Source organism: Megalobrama amblycephala, linkage group LG1 (genome assembly GCF_018812025.1).
Source record: "Megalobrama amblycephala isolate DHTTF-2021 linkage group LG1, ASM1881202v1, whole genome shotgun sequence".
Taxonomy (NCBI): Eukaryota; Metazoa; Chordata; class Actinopteri; order Cypriniformes; family Xenocyprididae; genus Megalobrama; species Megalobrama amblycephala.
This window is the reverse complement of record NC_063044.1, coordinates 37,889,235-37,902,123: the sequence shown is the minus strand read 5'-3', so window position 1 is coordinate 37,902,123 and position 12,889 is coordinate 37,889,235. Positions and strand designations below refer to the sequence as shown.

Below are 12,889 nucleotides of genomic sequence, written 5' to 3'. Positions count from 1 at the left end.
AAGTTATAGTTACAACTGGGCGGTCAACTATTGTTTATTTTGGCGCGATCTCCACGGTAACACCAGCTTTTCTGGTTGGTGGATGAGGTTCACATGATGCGTCGGTTGAAATTTCTCCCACTGAAGGGTGTAGACGTCTGTCGGACAACCGCTGTTCTAGGTAAGTGAAGTTATGTTGTGTACGACCTAACATTAGATGTTATGTTATGTTAGATGTTTTGAATCAATATTTGGCCTTTTGGAAAGAATTGAACTTAAACAATTTTACAAAAAAGCCGCCAAATGCGGTTAAAACTCGCAGATTATTTTGGTTATTATGATTAATGAATTCCATCACTCGTAACAGCTATCTTTAAAAATAGAATAACAACCCATTTTTGGCGCTTTTTGAAATACATGAAACTCGGATGCCACTTAGTTCTTTATTGATGTGAATTTTGCCTATAAGGTAGCTGATTCACTGCCCCTTGAACTTGAGAACCCAGATATGAGGATTGACGCGACCGGGGTGAGATAGACCGGCCTGCGGGATGTCCGAGGCGCGGTGCTTCCTGTCCAGTGTGCGGAACAATGTAGCCCACTGTTGTTAAAAAAATCACAGCAAAATCAGCAACAGTAATTTTTTAACTGAAAGTGATTCAAAGGTTGTACAATCAGATTTAATTATATCTAAATCTAATCTCTGACTTTGATAATCAGGATAGGTCTATGTCTGATATTTTTGTTTTAGCCAGTAGACATTCTTAAAACAATAAGAAAGCAATTTGTTATTTCGTAAGCATTTTGCATCAGTCATGCAGAATCAAATCTGGAATAATCATTGTGTCACATAAACAAAGACATGTTTTTGGTATTTGTAGGAGGTCATTGTTAGTTTACATTAACCTATGCAATAAGTAACTGTTTAAGACAGACCAGTACATTTTGAAATTAAATGCACTTTTTTTGAGGTGGAAGTAAGATGTTATGCTTTGAATGCGTTACATTATCAGTACTTCAACAGTGCATTGGTTACTCTGTTTACACCACAGTTTCCATATCTCAACATTTTTAAGGTTTTTGTTTGCTAAAATGGTCTTATTTGTCATAATACTGTTGTCAAACTCTGACAAGCCAGTTAGTCATTCAATAGTGCCATATTATTGGCAATCATTTCCTGTAAAAAACACCAAAGCAACCTTATTTTTCATTTGTTACCTACATTTATTTACAGTAGATGGATGAATGTTTGTATATGTATTTATTAATTTTGTAATATTATTTTGTCTTTTAGCTGCTGTGAGGAAAAAATTGTCTGACACCACCCCAGACAGCAACATAGTGTGGCCCAGATCCGGCCCACATCTGGTACATGTGGTTTACACGCGGACCACTATGTTGCTGTCAGGGACAAGACTAATAGTCTGTTGGAATAAGGAGAGAGCACTTGTGGAGAAATGAGGGGCTGCAGAGCTGTACTTCACTTCCTGAGGACAGTCCTAAATAGGATCACGTTCTCCCTCACACATACAAACATTCTGATGTGTAAATTTGTTTTAAGTATTTTTTTTTTTAATTTGCTCTATATTTGTTGAGAGTAAAATTACATTATAATATCTTTACATTTCAGTGCTAGATTCATTCATATATTCATGAGGTGGTAATAAGATATGCTTTGATTGTACTAAATAAAATAGCCTTCACACAGTTACACAATTCTGAATGTGTTTATTATTATTATTATTATTATTATTATTGGCTTGTGCAATATTGTTAAATAAACTAATTTTGAGAATTGAATTTTCTTGTGACTGATTTGTTCACATGGTTTGGGTAAGATTAGGCTGGGTTATGGCTCATTTTTGGGGTTTCTGGTTAAAGGGTGGTGGTGATATGGTTAACATATGGCTGAGAATTGGTACCAATAATAAAACCTGTATTGGCCCACTTCAGGGCCAGTTAAGGGTGATTAACTGGCTGAGATTCGGGCCGGTTATGGCCCATGTGCGACCCCTGTCTTTAATCCAGTTCTGGGCCACTTCAGGGCCGTCATTCTTTGCGGTACTTGGGCCGAGGGAAACGTGATCGTGTGGCCCGGAGCTGGGCCAGAAAACATTTGCTATGTGGGTACCGCTAAATCGCCATCACCTGCTTTCAAATGGAGCGCCTTTTAATAGACAGAGCCGACTTCGATAGACAGATGAATCGACTTCGATACTGAACGCGATATTGCGTGGCTTGTCCGTGAACTACGGCTCTGTCTATTACAGTTTTTCTCAGTCACTTTGGTGCATTTCTCACATCACTCTTTACATTTGCACAACAGTTAGTTCAATCTCCACAACATTTAGTCATTTGTGCACATCATAGTAGCAGTTTCTCATTCCTTCGAACAAATTGCAAATGCTTTTGGACATGCATCAATTGCTTTCATACAACTCTCTGCTATTTACAACATTATCATTTGCTTATGTCATGTCAGTCAAAATTAACTATACTTGTGAATGCTGAATAGTCATTCCATATAAAACTAATAGTCCTCATTTCATTGCTTGAGTCATTACATACAAAAATGTTGAACTAGTTGTCAAAATCTGTCAAGCAAATTTTACACATTTTTTTTAAATCTTTTTTTTCCTGAAAATGTCTCCTAAATTGAACAATTTCTCTCAAGTGAATCTCAACTTTCACTGATGAGAAGGGGTGTGTGAAGCATTAGTTGCAACCAATGATAAGCCACTTCTCCACAATCACTGTCAGAGCTGAATCCCATAAACCCCCATTTTACAAGCATATACGAACCAAGCAGGACATAGTGTGTACCATTTCTACAATACTGTGACACAGAAATGGAAGGTCAGCCTCGTGGAAGAGGGGTAAGGGTGCGGGGAGGAAGGGGAAGGGGACAGAACAGGGGAAGAGGAAGAAGAGGCCAATAGGCAGATCCCTGATGAAATCAGGGCTACAATTGTGGATCATGTTGTCAATCACGGCCTCACAATGGCTGAGGCTGGTCGAAGGGTGCAGCCAAATGTTGGGAGAACCACTGTAAATTCAATTATTCAAACATTTCGTCAGGAGAACAGGTGTGTATAAATGGACAGTAATTCAGCACTAAACAATCTGCACTGCACTGCTGTCATTGTATCATACATGAAGCTTGCAGTGGGACAAGAACTTGTCACTGTACATTTTACATTTAGACGTACAGCTTTACTGCATCACACATTTAGTGTATTGTAGTGTACAGTAGTGTTACAGTAAAGATTTGCCATATGTACTGCAATATTGTTTACAGTTGTGCACAGCTCTACCCAAAGGGAGTTTGTTTGTTGCAAATAAGGGTGTATTTTTTCTATTGCACAATGAACAAATTAGAATTGCAAAGAGCATATGCAGTAAAAATGTGAAACATACATATTCAGTGTCTTGTACTCAGTTACCTCACTAAATACAGTAATGTGTAACTTTACTGTATTTTTCAAATGGCTGTGCAAATAGTATATAGTGCTGTCTTGAGCATTTTCAGGTAGTGTCACCAAGATCTGACTTTTTTGCATTGGAAAACATTGACATTGAGTAAACTGTCATAATGAAAACATGACAAAGCCATTTGACTATCTTGTTCATAAACAATGGCGTCAGGACTTTTCATCTTGATGACACTGACACTTTCATTGACACGAATACTTGCTTTTGAGGAATGACCTATCCATTTTGAGCAAGTGACACGCTTTTGCAGGTTATCAACTAGGTTTTGCAGTTTGTACTAATTGTTTTGAGAACTGCATTAACTGTTGTGCAAATGTAAATATTGATGTGAGAAATGCACCAAAGCAACTGAGAAAAACTGTAAAAGGCGCTCCATTTGAAAGCAGGTGATGGCGATTTAGCAGTAATCAGGGAACCGGCTTTTCTGACGAAATGCGCGTGAGAATCGCATGCGATATATCGCCCAGCCCGAGTATCTTTAGGCCTATGTACAGGGTGTTGAAATCTAAGTACACATTTTCAGAGAGGTAACAGATTTTGAGAGTTTTACAGTTCATTTAGCTTTTACTAGCCGTCCAATGAGCTTATTAGAAATAGATACAAATATGATTTAAATAGGCCTACAGAAGAAAAAAGATCGACTTTTCAATGTTTATTGAAAAATAATAGACTAGATGTTTTAATCGTCTACGCTTTTGACAAACATAACCAAATACAATTTACGAGTTCACTGGTGATATGACGTACTTTGATAAAATATAATATAATATAATATAACGTGTGTGTGTGTGTGTAGTCTGTGAATAATTGCATTCGGTCAGTCAACCTGCCTGTCCAACCCGATCTCACGGCAATTCGTACGTATTTTATGAAGTGGCTAATTCGTGTGAATTCATACGAATGACCTACCCCAAACCCCGCCCCTAAACCTACCCGTCACTGGGGTTTAGACAAATCGTACCAGTTCGTATGAGTGAGGTCGTATGAATTCATACGAATTAGCCACTTCATAAAATATGTACGAATTGGTCGTGGCCTGTCTGCTTGCGCAGACATCACCAGACTTCAGTCACCGAGCATCGAAACTGCAGCCACCTTTTACAGTTCCTCCTGAACCAAAACAACAAGCCATATGCTGCCTTTACAGCTAGGCCTACTGTAAATTGTATTTAAATTTATCAATTAAATTTAGTCAATTTAATTTAAGTAGGCTATCTTAAACTATTACATGACTGGAAGTAAAAGTTTATTACCATTTGTACTTAAAGTGGAGTTTATTTGTTCTTAAATTTAAAAAAGAAAACAAATGACTATTATTTTATTATAATTATTTATTATTCTACTTTGAGTTCTCTCAATGTTAGATTCAGGACAGACCAGACATAAAACTGAAGCCCATATGAAATTTGATTGAGCTTTTTTATACGTATTATATTAAGCAACAGCTGATTTTGTTTGATATTCGAATAAAGTTAAATATAATCGTTCGACCGTGTTAAAATTAAACTAATTTTCAATGGTTGGAAGACATTATTATAATGAACTGCATGAGACGTGCATATTTGTGACCTTATTTTACACTGAAATTGATTTACAGTTTTTCTCAGTCGCTTTGGTGCATTTCTCACATCACTATTTACATTTGCACAACAGTTAATGCAGTTCTCAAAACAATTAGTACAAACTGCAAAACCTAGTTGATAACCTGCAAAAGCGTGTCACTTGCTCAAAATGGATAGGTCATTCCTCAAAAGCAAGTATTCGTGTCAATGAAAGTGTCAGTGTCATCAAGATGAAAAGTCCTGACACCATTGTTTATGAACAAGATAGTTACAGTTTTTCTCAGTCGCTTTGGTGCATTTCTCACATCACTATTTACATTTGCACAACAGTTAGTTCAACCTCCACAACATTTAGTCATTTGTGCACATCATAGTAGCAGTTTCTCATTCCTTCGAAACAAATTGCAAATGCTTTTGGACATGCATCAATTGCTTTCAACTCTCTGCTGTTTTATAACATTATCATTTGCTTATGTCATGTCAGTCAAAATTAACTATACTTGTGAATGCTGAATAGTCATTACATATAAAACTAATAGTCCTCATTTCATTGCTTGAGTCATTACATACAAAAAATGTTGAACTAGTTGTCAAAATCTGTCAAGCAAATTTTACACATTTTTTTAAAATCTTTTTTTCCTGAAAATGTCTCCTAAATTGAACAATTTCTCTCAAGTGAATCTCAACTTTCACTGATGAGAAAGGGTGTGTGAAGCATTAGTTGCAACCAATGATAAGCCACTTCTCTACAATCACTGTCAGAGGTGAATCCCATAAACCCCCACTTTACAAGCATATACGAACCAAGCATGTGTGCCATTTCTACAATACTGAGACACAGAAATGGAAGGTCAGCCTTGTGGAAGAGGGGTAAGGGTGCGGGGAAGAAGGAGAAGGGGACAAAACAGGGGAAGAAGAAGAAGAGGCCAAGTACATAGGCAGATCCCTGATGAAATCAGGGCTACAATTGTGGATCATGTTGTCAATCACAGCCTCACAATGGCTGAGGCTGGTCGAAGGGTGCAGCCAAATGTTGGGAGAACCACTGTAAATTCAATTATTCAAACATTTCGTTGGGAGAACAGGTGTGTATAAATGGACAATAATTCAGCACTAAACAATCTGCACTGCACTGCTGTCATTGTGTCATACATGAAGCTTGCAGTGGGACAAGAACTTGTCACTGTACATTTTACATTTAGACGTACAGCTTTACTGCATCACACATTTAGTGTATTGTAGTGTACAGTAGTGTTACAGTAAAGATTTGACATATGTACTGCAATATTGTTTACAGTTATGCACAGCTCTACCCAAAGGGAGTTTATGTTTGTTGCAAATAAGGGTGTCATTTTTCTTTTGCACAATGCTGTGAACAAATTAGAATTGCAAAGAGCATATGCAGTAAAAATGTGAAACATACATATTCAATACAGTAATGTGTAACTTTACTGTATTTTTCAAATGGCTGTGCAAATAGTATATAGTGCTGTCTTGAGCATTTTCAGGTAGTGTCACCAAGATCTGACTTTTTTGCATTGGAAAACATTGACAGAGTAAACTGTCATAATGAAAACATGACAAAGCCATTTGACTATCTTGTTCATAAACAATGGTGTCAGGACTTTTCATCTTGATGACATTGACACTTTCATTGACACAAATACTTGCTTTTGAGGAATGACCTCTCCATTTTGAGCAAGTGACACGCTTTTGCAGGTTATCAACTAGGTTTTGCAGTTTGTACTAATTGTTTTGAGAACTGCATTAACTGTTGTGCAAATGTAAATAGTGATGTGAGAAATGCACCAAAGCGACTGAGAAAAACTGTAAATGGCTTTGTCATGTTTTCATTATGACAGTTTACTCTGTCAATGTTTTCCAATGCAAAAAAGTCAGATCTTGGTGACACTACCTGAAAATGCTCAAGACAGCACTATATACTATTTGCACAGCCATTTGAAAAATACAGTAAAGTTACACATTACTGTATTTAGTGAGGTAACTGAGTACAAGACACTGAATATGTATGTTTCACATTTTTACTGCATATGCTCTTTGCAATTCTAATTTGTTCACAGCATTGTGCAAAAGAAAAAATACACCCTTATTTGCAACAAACATAAACTCCCTTTGGGTAGAGCTGTGCACAACTGTAAACAATATTGCAGTACATATGGCAAATCTTTACTGTAACACTACTGTACACTACAATACACTAAATGTGTGATGCAGTAAAGCTGTACGTCTAAATGTAAAATGTACAGTGACAAGTTCTTGTCCCACTGCAAGCTTCATGTATGATACAATGACAGCAGTGCAGTGCAGATTGTTTAGTGCTGAATTATTGTCCATTTATACACACCTGTTCTCCTGACGAAATGTTTGAATAATTGAATTTACAGTGGTTCTCCCAACATTTGGCTGCACCCTTCGACCAGCCTCAGCCATTGTGAGGCCGTGATTGACAACATGATCCACAATTGTAGACCTGATTTCATCAGGGATCTGCCTATGTACTTGGCCTCTTCTTCCCCTTCTTCCCCGCACCCTTACCCCTCTTCCATGAGGCTGACCTTCCATTTCTGTGTCACAGTATTGTAGAAATGGTACACACGTCCTGCTTGGTTCGTATATGCTTGTAAAGTGGGGGTTTATGGGATTCAGCTCTGACAGTGATTGTGGAGAAATGGCTTATCATTGGTTGCAACTAATGCTTCACACACCCCTTCTCATCAGTGAAAGTTGAGATTCACTTGAGAGAAATTGTTCAATTTAGGAGACATTTTCAGGAAAAAAAGATTTTAAAAAATGTGTAAAATTTGCTTGACAGATTTTGACAACTAGTTCAACATTTTTTGTATGTAATGACTCAAGCAATGAAATGAGGACTATTAGTTTTATATGTAATGACTATTCAGCATTCACAAGTATAGTTAATTTTGACTGACATGACATAAGCAAATGATAATGTTATAAAACAGCAGAGAGTTGTATGAAAGCAATTGATGCATGTCCAAAAGCATTTGCAATTTGTTCGAAGGAATGAGAAACTGCTACTATGATGTGCACAAATGACTAAATGTTGTGGAGGTTGAACTAACTGTTGTGCAAATGTAAATAGTGATGTGAGAAATGCACCAAAGCGACTGAGAAAAACTGTAACTATTCAAGGCCCAGTGCATGATGGGAACACCAGTATCAGAAAAGTTGGGTAGTTTTACTTAATTTTATAATGTTGATATTTACGCTTTAATTTCTACAAGCTTAAATTGAGTACTAATATATAATTTACTTAGTTTTTTTAATTCTTGCCTGAACTAACTTTTTCATGTAAAAATTACATTTGTTTTTTCTGTAGTATTTACTTCACCATAAAATCATTTTTACAGTGTAGCAGTGGTTGCTTATTAAAGGTTTTATAGTTTAAAGTTGTTTAAATTTGGGCTTTTTGCTTGTTTATTCATGTTCATTAGTTCTGTAGAAAGTATTAAACAGTTATAAATAATATTTGTGTTCTGATGTGAGACTGTGCCATATCTCCTCTCTCTCCATTCGCTAATTGTCTTCACGTTATGGCAGTAAAGCGATCTTTTAAAACCTATTTTACTGACAAGTGGTTAATGACTTGAAGACATATGCAGCAAAGACGTTTAGTTAAAGTTTTTCAGACTTATTTATTGCATCATAATAAGACAGAATGTTTATACAGGCATCCGTCTGGTCTCGAACAACAACAATGCGCGCTCATCTGTACTTCTCGGACAGAGCCAGAGACAAAGCAGAGAGGAACTTGTCCATAGCAACATGGGCCTCAGGAGTGAAATCGGTGGGGAACAGAATGGCCAGAACCACGAGTATGTTATGGGACAGAATCTATGGGAAACAGAGGAAACGAATTCAGGTTATACCGCGACTACGAGAGTATTACAGCATCACATTAATTTCATTGCGTTCACCTTAAAATTGGCAGGGTCAACTCTCAGCTGGAAAGCATGAAGCTCGCTGAGGCTCAGAAGGCCATTAGTAAGGTCGTCGATTTTGCTGACAGCCTCACCAACGCCAGTCATCACAGTCTTCCCGTGCTTCCTCACTGGGGCAGAGCCGGAGCTCAGGTCTTTCCAGTGAGAGAAATAGGTTTTGGTCTGTGGGTAGACCGCCAACATCCTGTAGACAAACACATTGAATTGAGCTCCAGATACACGTCCGAAGAAAACATTAGACTACGACTTAGCATATTAAAACACACCATCATGAACCTTACCTAGAAAGAGCATCATGACCAATGTCGTCAGCTTTTCCTGCGATCTTGGCCCAAAGGGCTTTGACGGTAGCTTTGTCTTTGGTGGTGAGACTCATCGTGGAAGGATGAATTTGCAGAAAACTTCTGTAGACTGCTGGCAAGAGAACTGGCTGTTTTATACTGCCACCAGGAAGAAACACCCAAGACCATCCTCACACCCCCAAAGATGACTTAGCAAACTTTGGAAGACTGCCAAAATGCCCGACTTTATTTCATGTTATACTACGTAAAGTTGTATTTTTTATCCACTTTTATTAAAGTAGTTGATTAAATTGAAATTAATTAATTTAAGATTTTATCATTTATAATTTCAATGAATTACAATATAGCTGCAAGCTGCTATGAAGGGCCCAACCTCCAGTGTCGCATTTTGATTTTATGAAAACAATACACAATGGGCACATGCAACAAATGAAAGGTGAGAAGTATGGCTGCAGGTGGCTGCAGTTTCGATGCTCGGTGACTGAAGTCTGGTGATGTCTGCGCAAGCAGACAGGCCACGACCAATTGTACATATTTTATGAAGTGGCTAATTCGTATGAATTCATACGACCTCACTCATACGAACTGTTACCTGATCATTCTGTACTTGCTATATAGCGACACAAAACCATCAATGGTTGACTTGGTTTAATGTTGTATATATTTTAAGCAGTTATCACACTTGCTTAATTTGCCAATTAACTATTATTGATTGCAATAAAGAAGAAGCTAATGGGAACAGTTGAATAAGAAAAGCGGTTTCTGTAGCCTAATTAGAAACACACAATCAACATTTCACTTCAAATGTTTTTTATTTTTTATTTTAAAGTAGCATTTTTTGCGTGTGTATTAGCTAGTTCCTGTAATAGTTTCGTTTTTTAATAAACATTATACAATGTTTGTTAAACAGTATAAAATCATTAGGTTTACAAATACATTTTGTCAAGGTGAAGTATGAAGTACTCACAAAATCTCATGAAAAACAATAACTTTTCTTGTGAATGAATTACACAGAAAGCTGGGTTCAGCATATCCTTCAGATACAAAGCGATTTGCGCTATGCTGGCCAGAGCAAAATTGGCGAAGTTTTCAAAACTTTTAGCTGGAGTTCTATATGTCTCGAATAACTAAAGTGCACAATAAATCTTTAATTTACAGTCTGTTGACGCTTTTTTTCCCCACACGAAAGTCACTGTGAAAACTGATGGTCGAATTGAGTTTAACTAAATTAATGCTAGGCCTGACTATTTAAGTGACTATATTCTGATATAAACTAAGTATTACAATAAAGATGCTCAACACACCAACAAGTGACATTTCACTGCAAGTTTTCCAGCTGGCTTATATTATTGCAGAAGTTCTAAAGAATGCTCCATGCATATGAGTAGCCAACTAACTGGTCAATTGAATTCACATAAGAAATTGTTAAAAATAGATTGAGTAAGGTCCTCCTGCGTGACCTAAACGTTTGTTGTTTTTTAAATGCACTGAGCAATTATTTTTTTGCATTTGTAATAAAAAGAAGATTGATATCTCGGCATGTAATCTTTTTTTTTTTTTTTTTTTTTTTTTTTGGATGCGCAGCAAATTAATTTCAACTACTGAGTTTTTTTTGTTTTTGTTTTTTGTTTTTTTACTCTTTTTGGAAGGATCTTAAAATAGACATGTACACTAAAACACATAATTGTTACATGGACACATAACACAGAGAAGGAGTTTGAAAATGAGTTAAACCAAGAAACCAAGACTTCAGCACAATTCAAGAAAACAAAAAAACACTGGATTGAAGAAAATATGCCCTGGGGGTTGTACAAACCGTCGCACAATCCAAAACATATTTCGGGGAATTACCTCACAGGTAAGAGGTTTCTGGTTGTATTTGGTTAATAGCTAGTTTGTCACCAGAGTCAGACTATTAATAGCCAGCAATAACGGTGGATATAAATTTTAATTGATTCTTATGAAGTCTCAGCTTAGGCTATTATAGTTAATATAGAAACTAAACTAAATCGCAAGTAGCCTAAGTCTTGCGTGCAATGCAGTAAGCCAGAGGACTTTGACAGGAGAGGTCAGGCTGTCAGAATTAGAGATATAGGTCATTTTCGTGGCTGTCATATAGCCTGCTGTAGGCTTTATTGTAGGCTAACTGTTATACTGTATTACACTTAATACTGTACTGTAGTCCTACTATTTTGAATACTTCTCAAGATCTAACTACCGAGATTTTAAGTAGGCTAATTGGAGAAAACTTTTTTTGTACTCCATGGAGAGCATAAACCTCTGAAATCGGTTGAAACCGCAGCTCCCAGTTTATTTGTATTTGCTTAATAGGCCAGTCTTGTCTGGTCCAGTATGGTGGACTCGTTGACTACGGGAAAAAAATAGCAGCCAATTAAGCGTCCCATTTATATCTATGAGAGAAACAAGTAATTATTTATCTAATAAACACGTCAGTGGAAAATGAAGAGAAAATAGGCCTACCTTCTTGTCAGATTAAATTATGTTTATAATTTCCATGTTGAATAAATAAAAGCTTTCATAGCCTATGCATTTATGTACGTCCTGTGCAATTTATATAGGCTAATTCAAAACATAGTTAGAATTAACTGCATAAGTTTAGTTTTTGTAGATATTAGAAAAGAAAAGTAGGCTATGATATGCATCTCTTTGGTGGACGTGATTGAACCAACCCACAAACTTGTCACCCAATAGCCTTCCAAGGGGTGTGGTGACGAAACGCATTTAAAAGTACCTCTCTGAAACTCTCTCTTCACAGGATTCTTCAGCTTCTGTTTAAGGCGTTTAGTCTGAACATCAAAAGTCGGAAATATGGTTGTGTGGACAGAATTTGAGAGGACCACCATCCAGGACATCTTCTCCAAGATGAAATACGAAGTCGTTGGTCCTCAAGCCCTGGCAAGGTACTGAGTCTTAGCATTTTCTTTAACTGTAAGGCGGGCGACTAGTTTTGAAACTGTGCTCTGATAAAATGCTTTCTTCTCATTGTGTCTCGTAGATGTCTTATCGTGTACCCCTGGACCCAGCGGTACTTCGGCAAATTTGGAAACCTCTACAACGCCGCTGCTATCATGGGAAACCCCATGGTTGCTGCTCACGGTACAGTTGTGCTCCATGGCCTGGACAGAGCTGTGAAGAACATGGACAACATCAAAGCCACCTATGCTGAACTAAGTGTGCTGCACTCTGAGAAGCTCCACGTAGATCCTGACAACTTCAGGGTACGTTGACACTCAGCCCACAAATAACGTTCATTAATATGTCTTGTTCTGACTTCAATGTTCACGCATCTCGTCTGTGTTTATATCATTGCTCTTGTGTCCCCCACAGCTTTTGGCTGACTGCTTAACCGTCGTTGTTGCTGGACAAATGGGTGCTTCATTCACACCCGAAGTACAGGCCGCTTTTCAGAAATTCATCGCCGTCGTGATCTCCGCCCTTGGAAGACAGTATCACTAGATACTAAACCTGCTCGTACACAGAGGATCATCTGATGTTTCCACAAAAGAATATGTTCTTCTGAGTTGAAGCAAATAAATATTTCAATATTCAA

General features: G+C 37.3%; 2 protein-coding genes and 1 long non-coding RNA gene across 3 annotated transcripts; 2 read left to right on the top strand and 1 right to left on the bottom strand.

Annotated features, from left to right (window-relative positions):
- The first annotated feature begins 86 nt into the window (after positions 1 to 86).
- Positions 87 to 1,779, top strand: LOC125269124. The gene is made up of 2 exons (XR_007185037.1): positions 87 to 160; positions 1,274 to 1,779. It is a non-coding gene; the product is annotated as an uncharacterized LOC125269124 (long non-coding RNA).
- A 6,927-nt stretch (positions 1,780 to 8,706) lies between these two features.
- On the bottom strand, positions 8,707 to 9,443 carry LOC125269088 (hemoglobin subunit alpha-2-like). Its single transcript, XM_048191834.1, has 3 exons — positions 9,298 to 9,443; positions 8,993 to 9,200; positions 8,707 to 8,909 (listed from the first exon to the last, which is right to left on the bottom strand). The coding sequence occupies exons 1-3, from the start codon at positions 9,390 to 9,392 to the stop codon at positions 8,781 to 8,783; spliced, it is 432 nt and encodes a 143-aa protein (XP_048047791.1). The 5' UTR covers positions 9,393 to 9,443; the 3' UTR covers positions 8,707 to 8,780.
- A 2,635-nt stretch (positions 9,444 to 12,078) lies between these two features.
- Positions 12,079 to 12,889, top strand: LOC125269050 (hemoglobin subunit beta-2-like). Its single transcript, XM_048191776.1, has 3 exons — positions 12,079 to 12,239; positions 12,335 to 12,557; positions 12,667 to 12,889. The coding sequence occupies exons 1-3, from the start codon at positions 12,148 to 12,150 to the stop codon at positions 12,793 to 12,795; spliced, it is 444 nt and encodes a 147-aa protein (XP_048047733.1). The 5' UTR covers positions 12,079 to 12,147; the 3' UTR covers positions 12,796 to 12,889.

Excerpts from the sequence above, each read along its gene's own strand:
- LOC125269088 (XM_048191834.1), bottom strand. The coding sequence starts at position 9,392 with ATGAGTCTCACCACCAAAGACAAAGCTACCGTCAAAGCCCTTTGGGCC. Across the intron at positions 9,201-9,297 it reads GGTCATGATGCTCTTTCTAG|GATGTTGGCGGTCTACCCAC; the intron begins GTAAGGTTCATG and ends GTTTGTCTACAG. Across the intron at positions 8,910-8,992 it reads TTGACCCTGCCAATTTTAAG|ATTCTGTCCCATAACATACT; the intron begins GTGAACGCAATG and ends TGTTTCCCATAG.
- LOC125269050 (XM_048191776.1), top strand. The coding sequence starts at position 12,148 with ATGGTTGTGTGGACAGAATTTGAGAGGACCACCATCCAGGACATCTTC. Across the intron at positions 12,240-12,334 it reads GGTCCTCAAGCCCTGGCAAG|ATGTCTTATCGTGTACCCCT; the intron begins GTACTGAGTCTT and ends TGTGTCTCGTAG. Across the intron at positions 12,558-12,666 it reads TAGATCCTGACAACTTCAGG|CTTTTGGCTGACTGCTTAAC; the intron begins GTACGTTGACAC and ends TGTCCCCCACAG.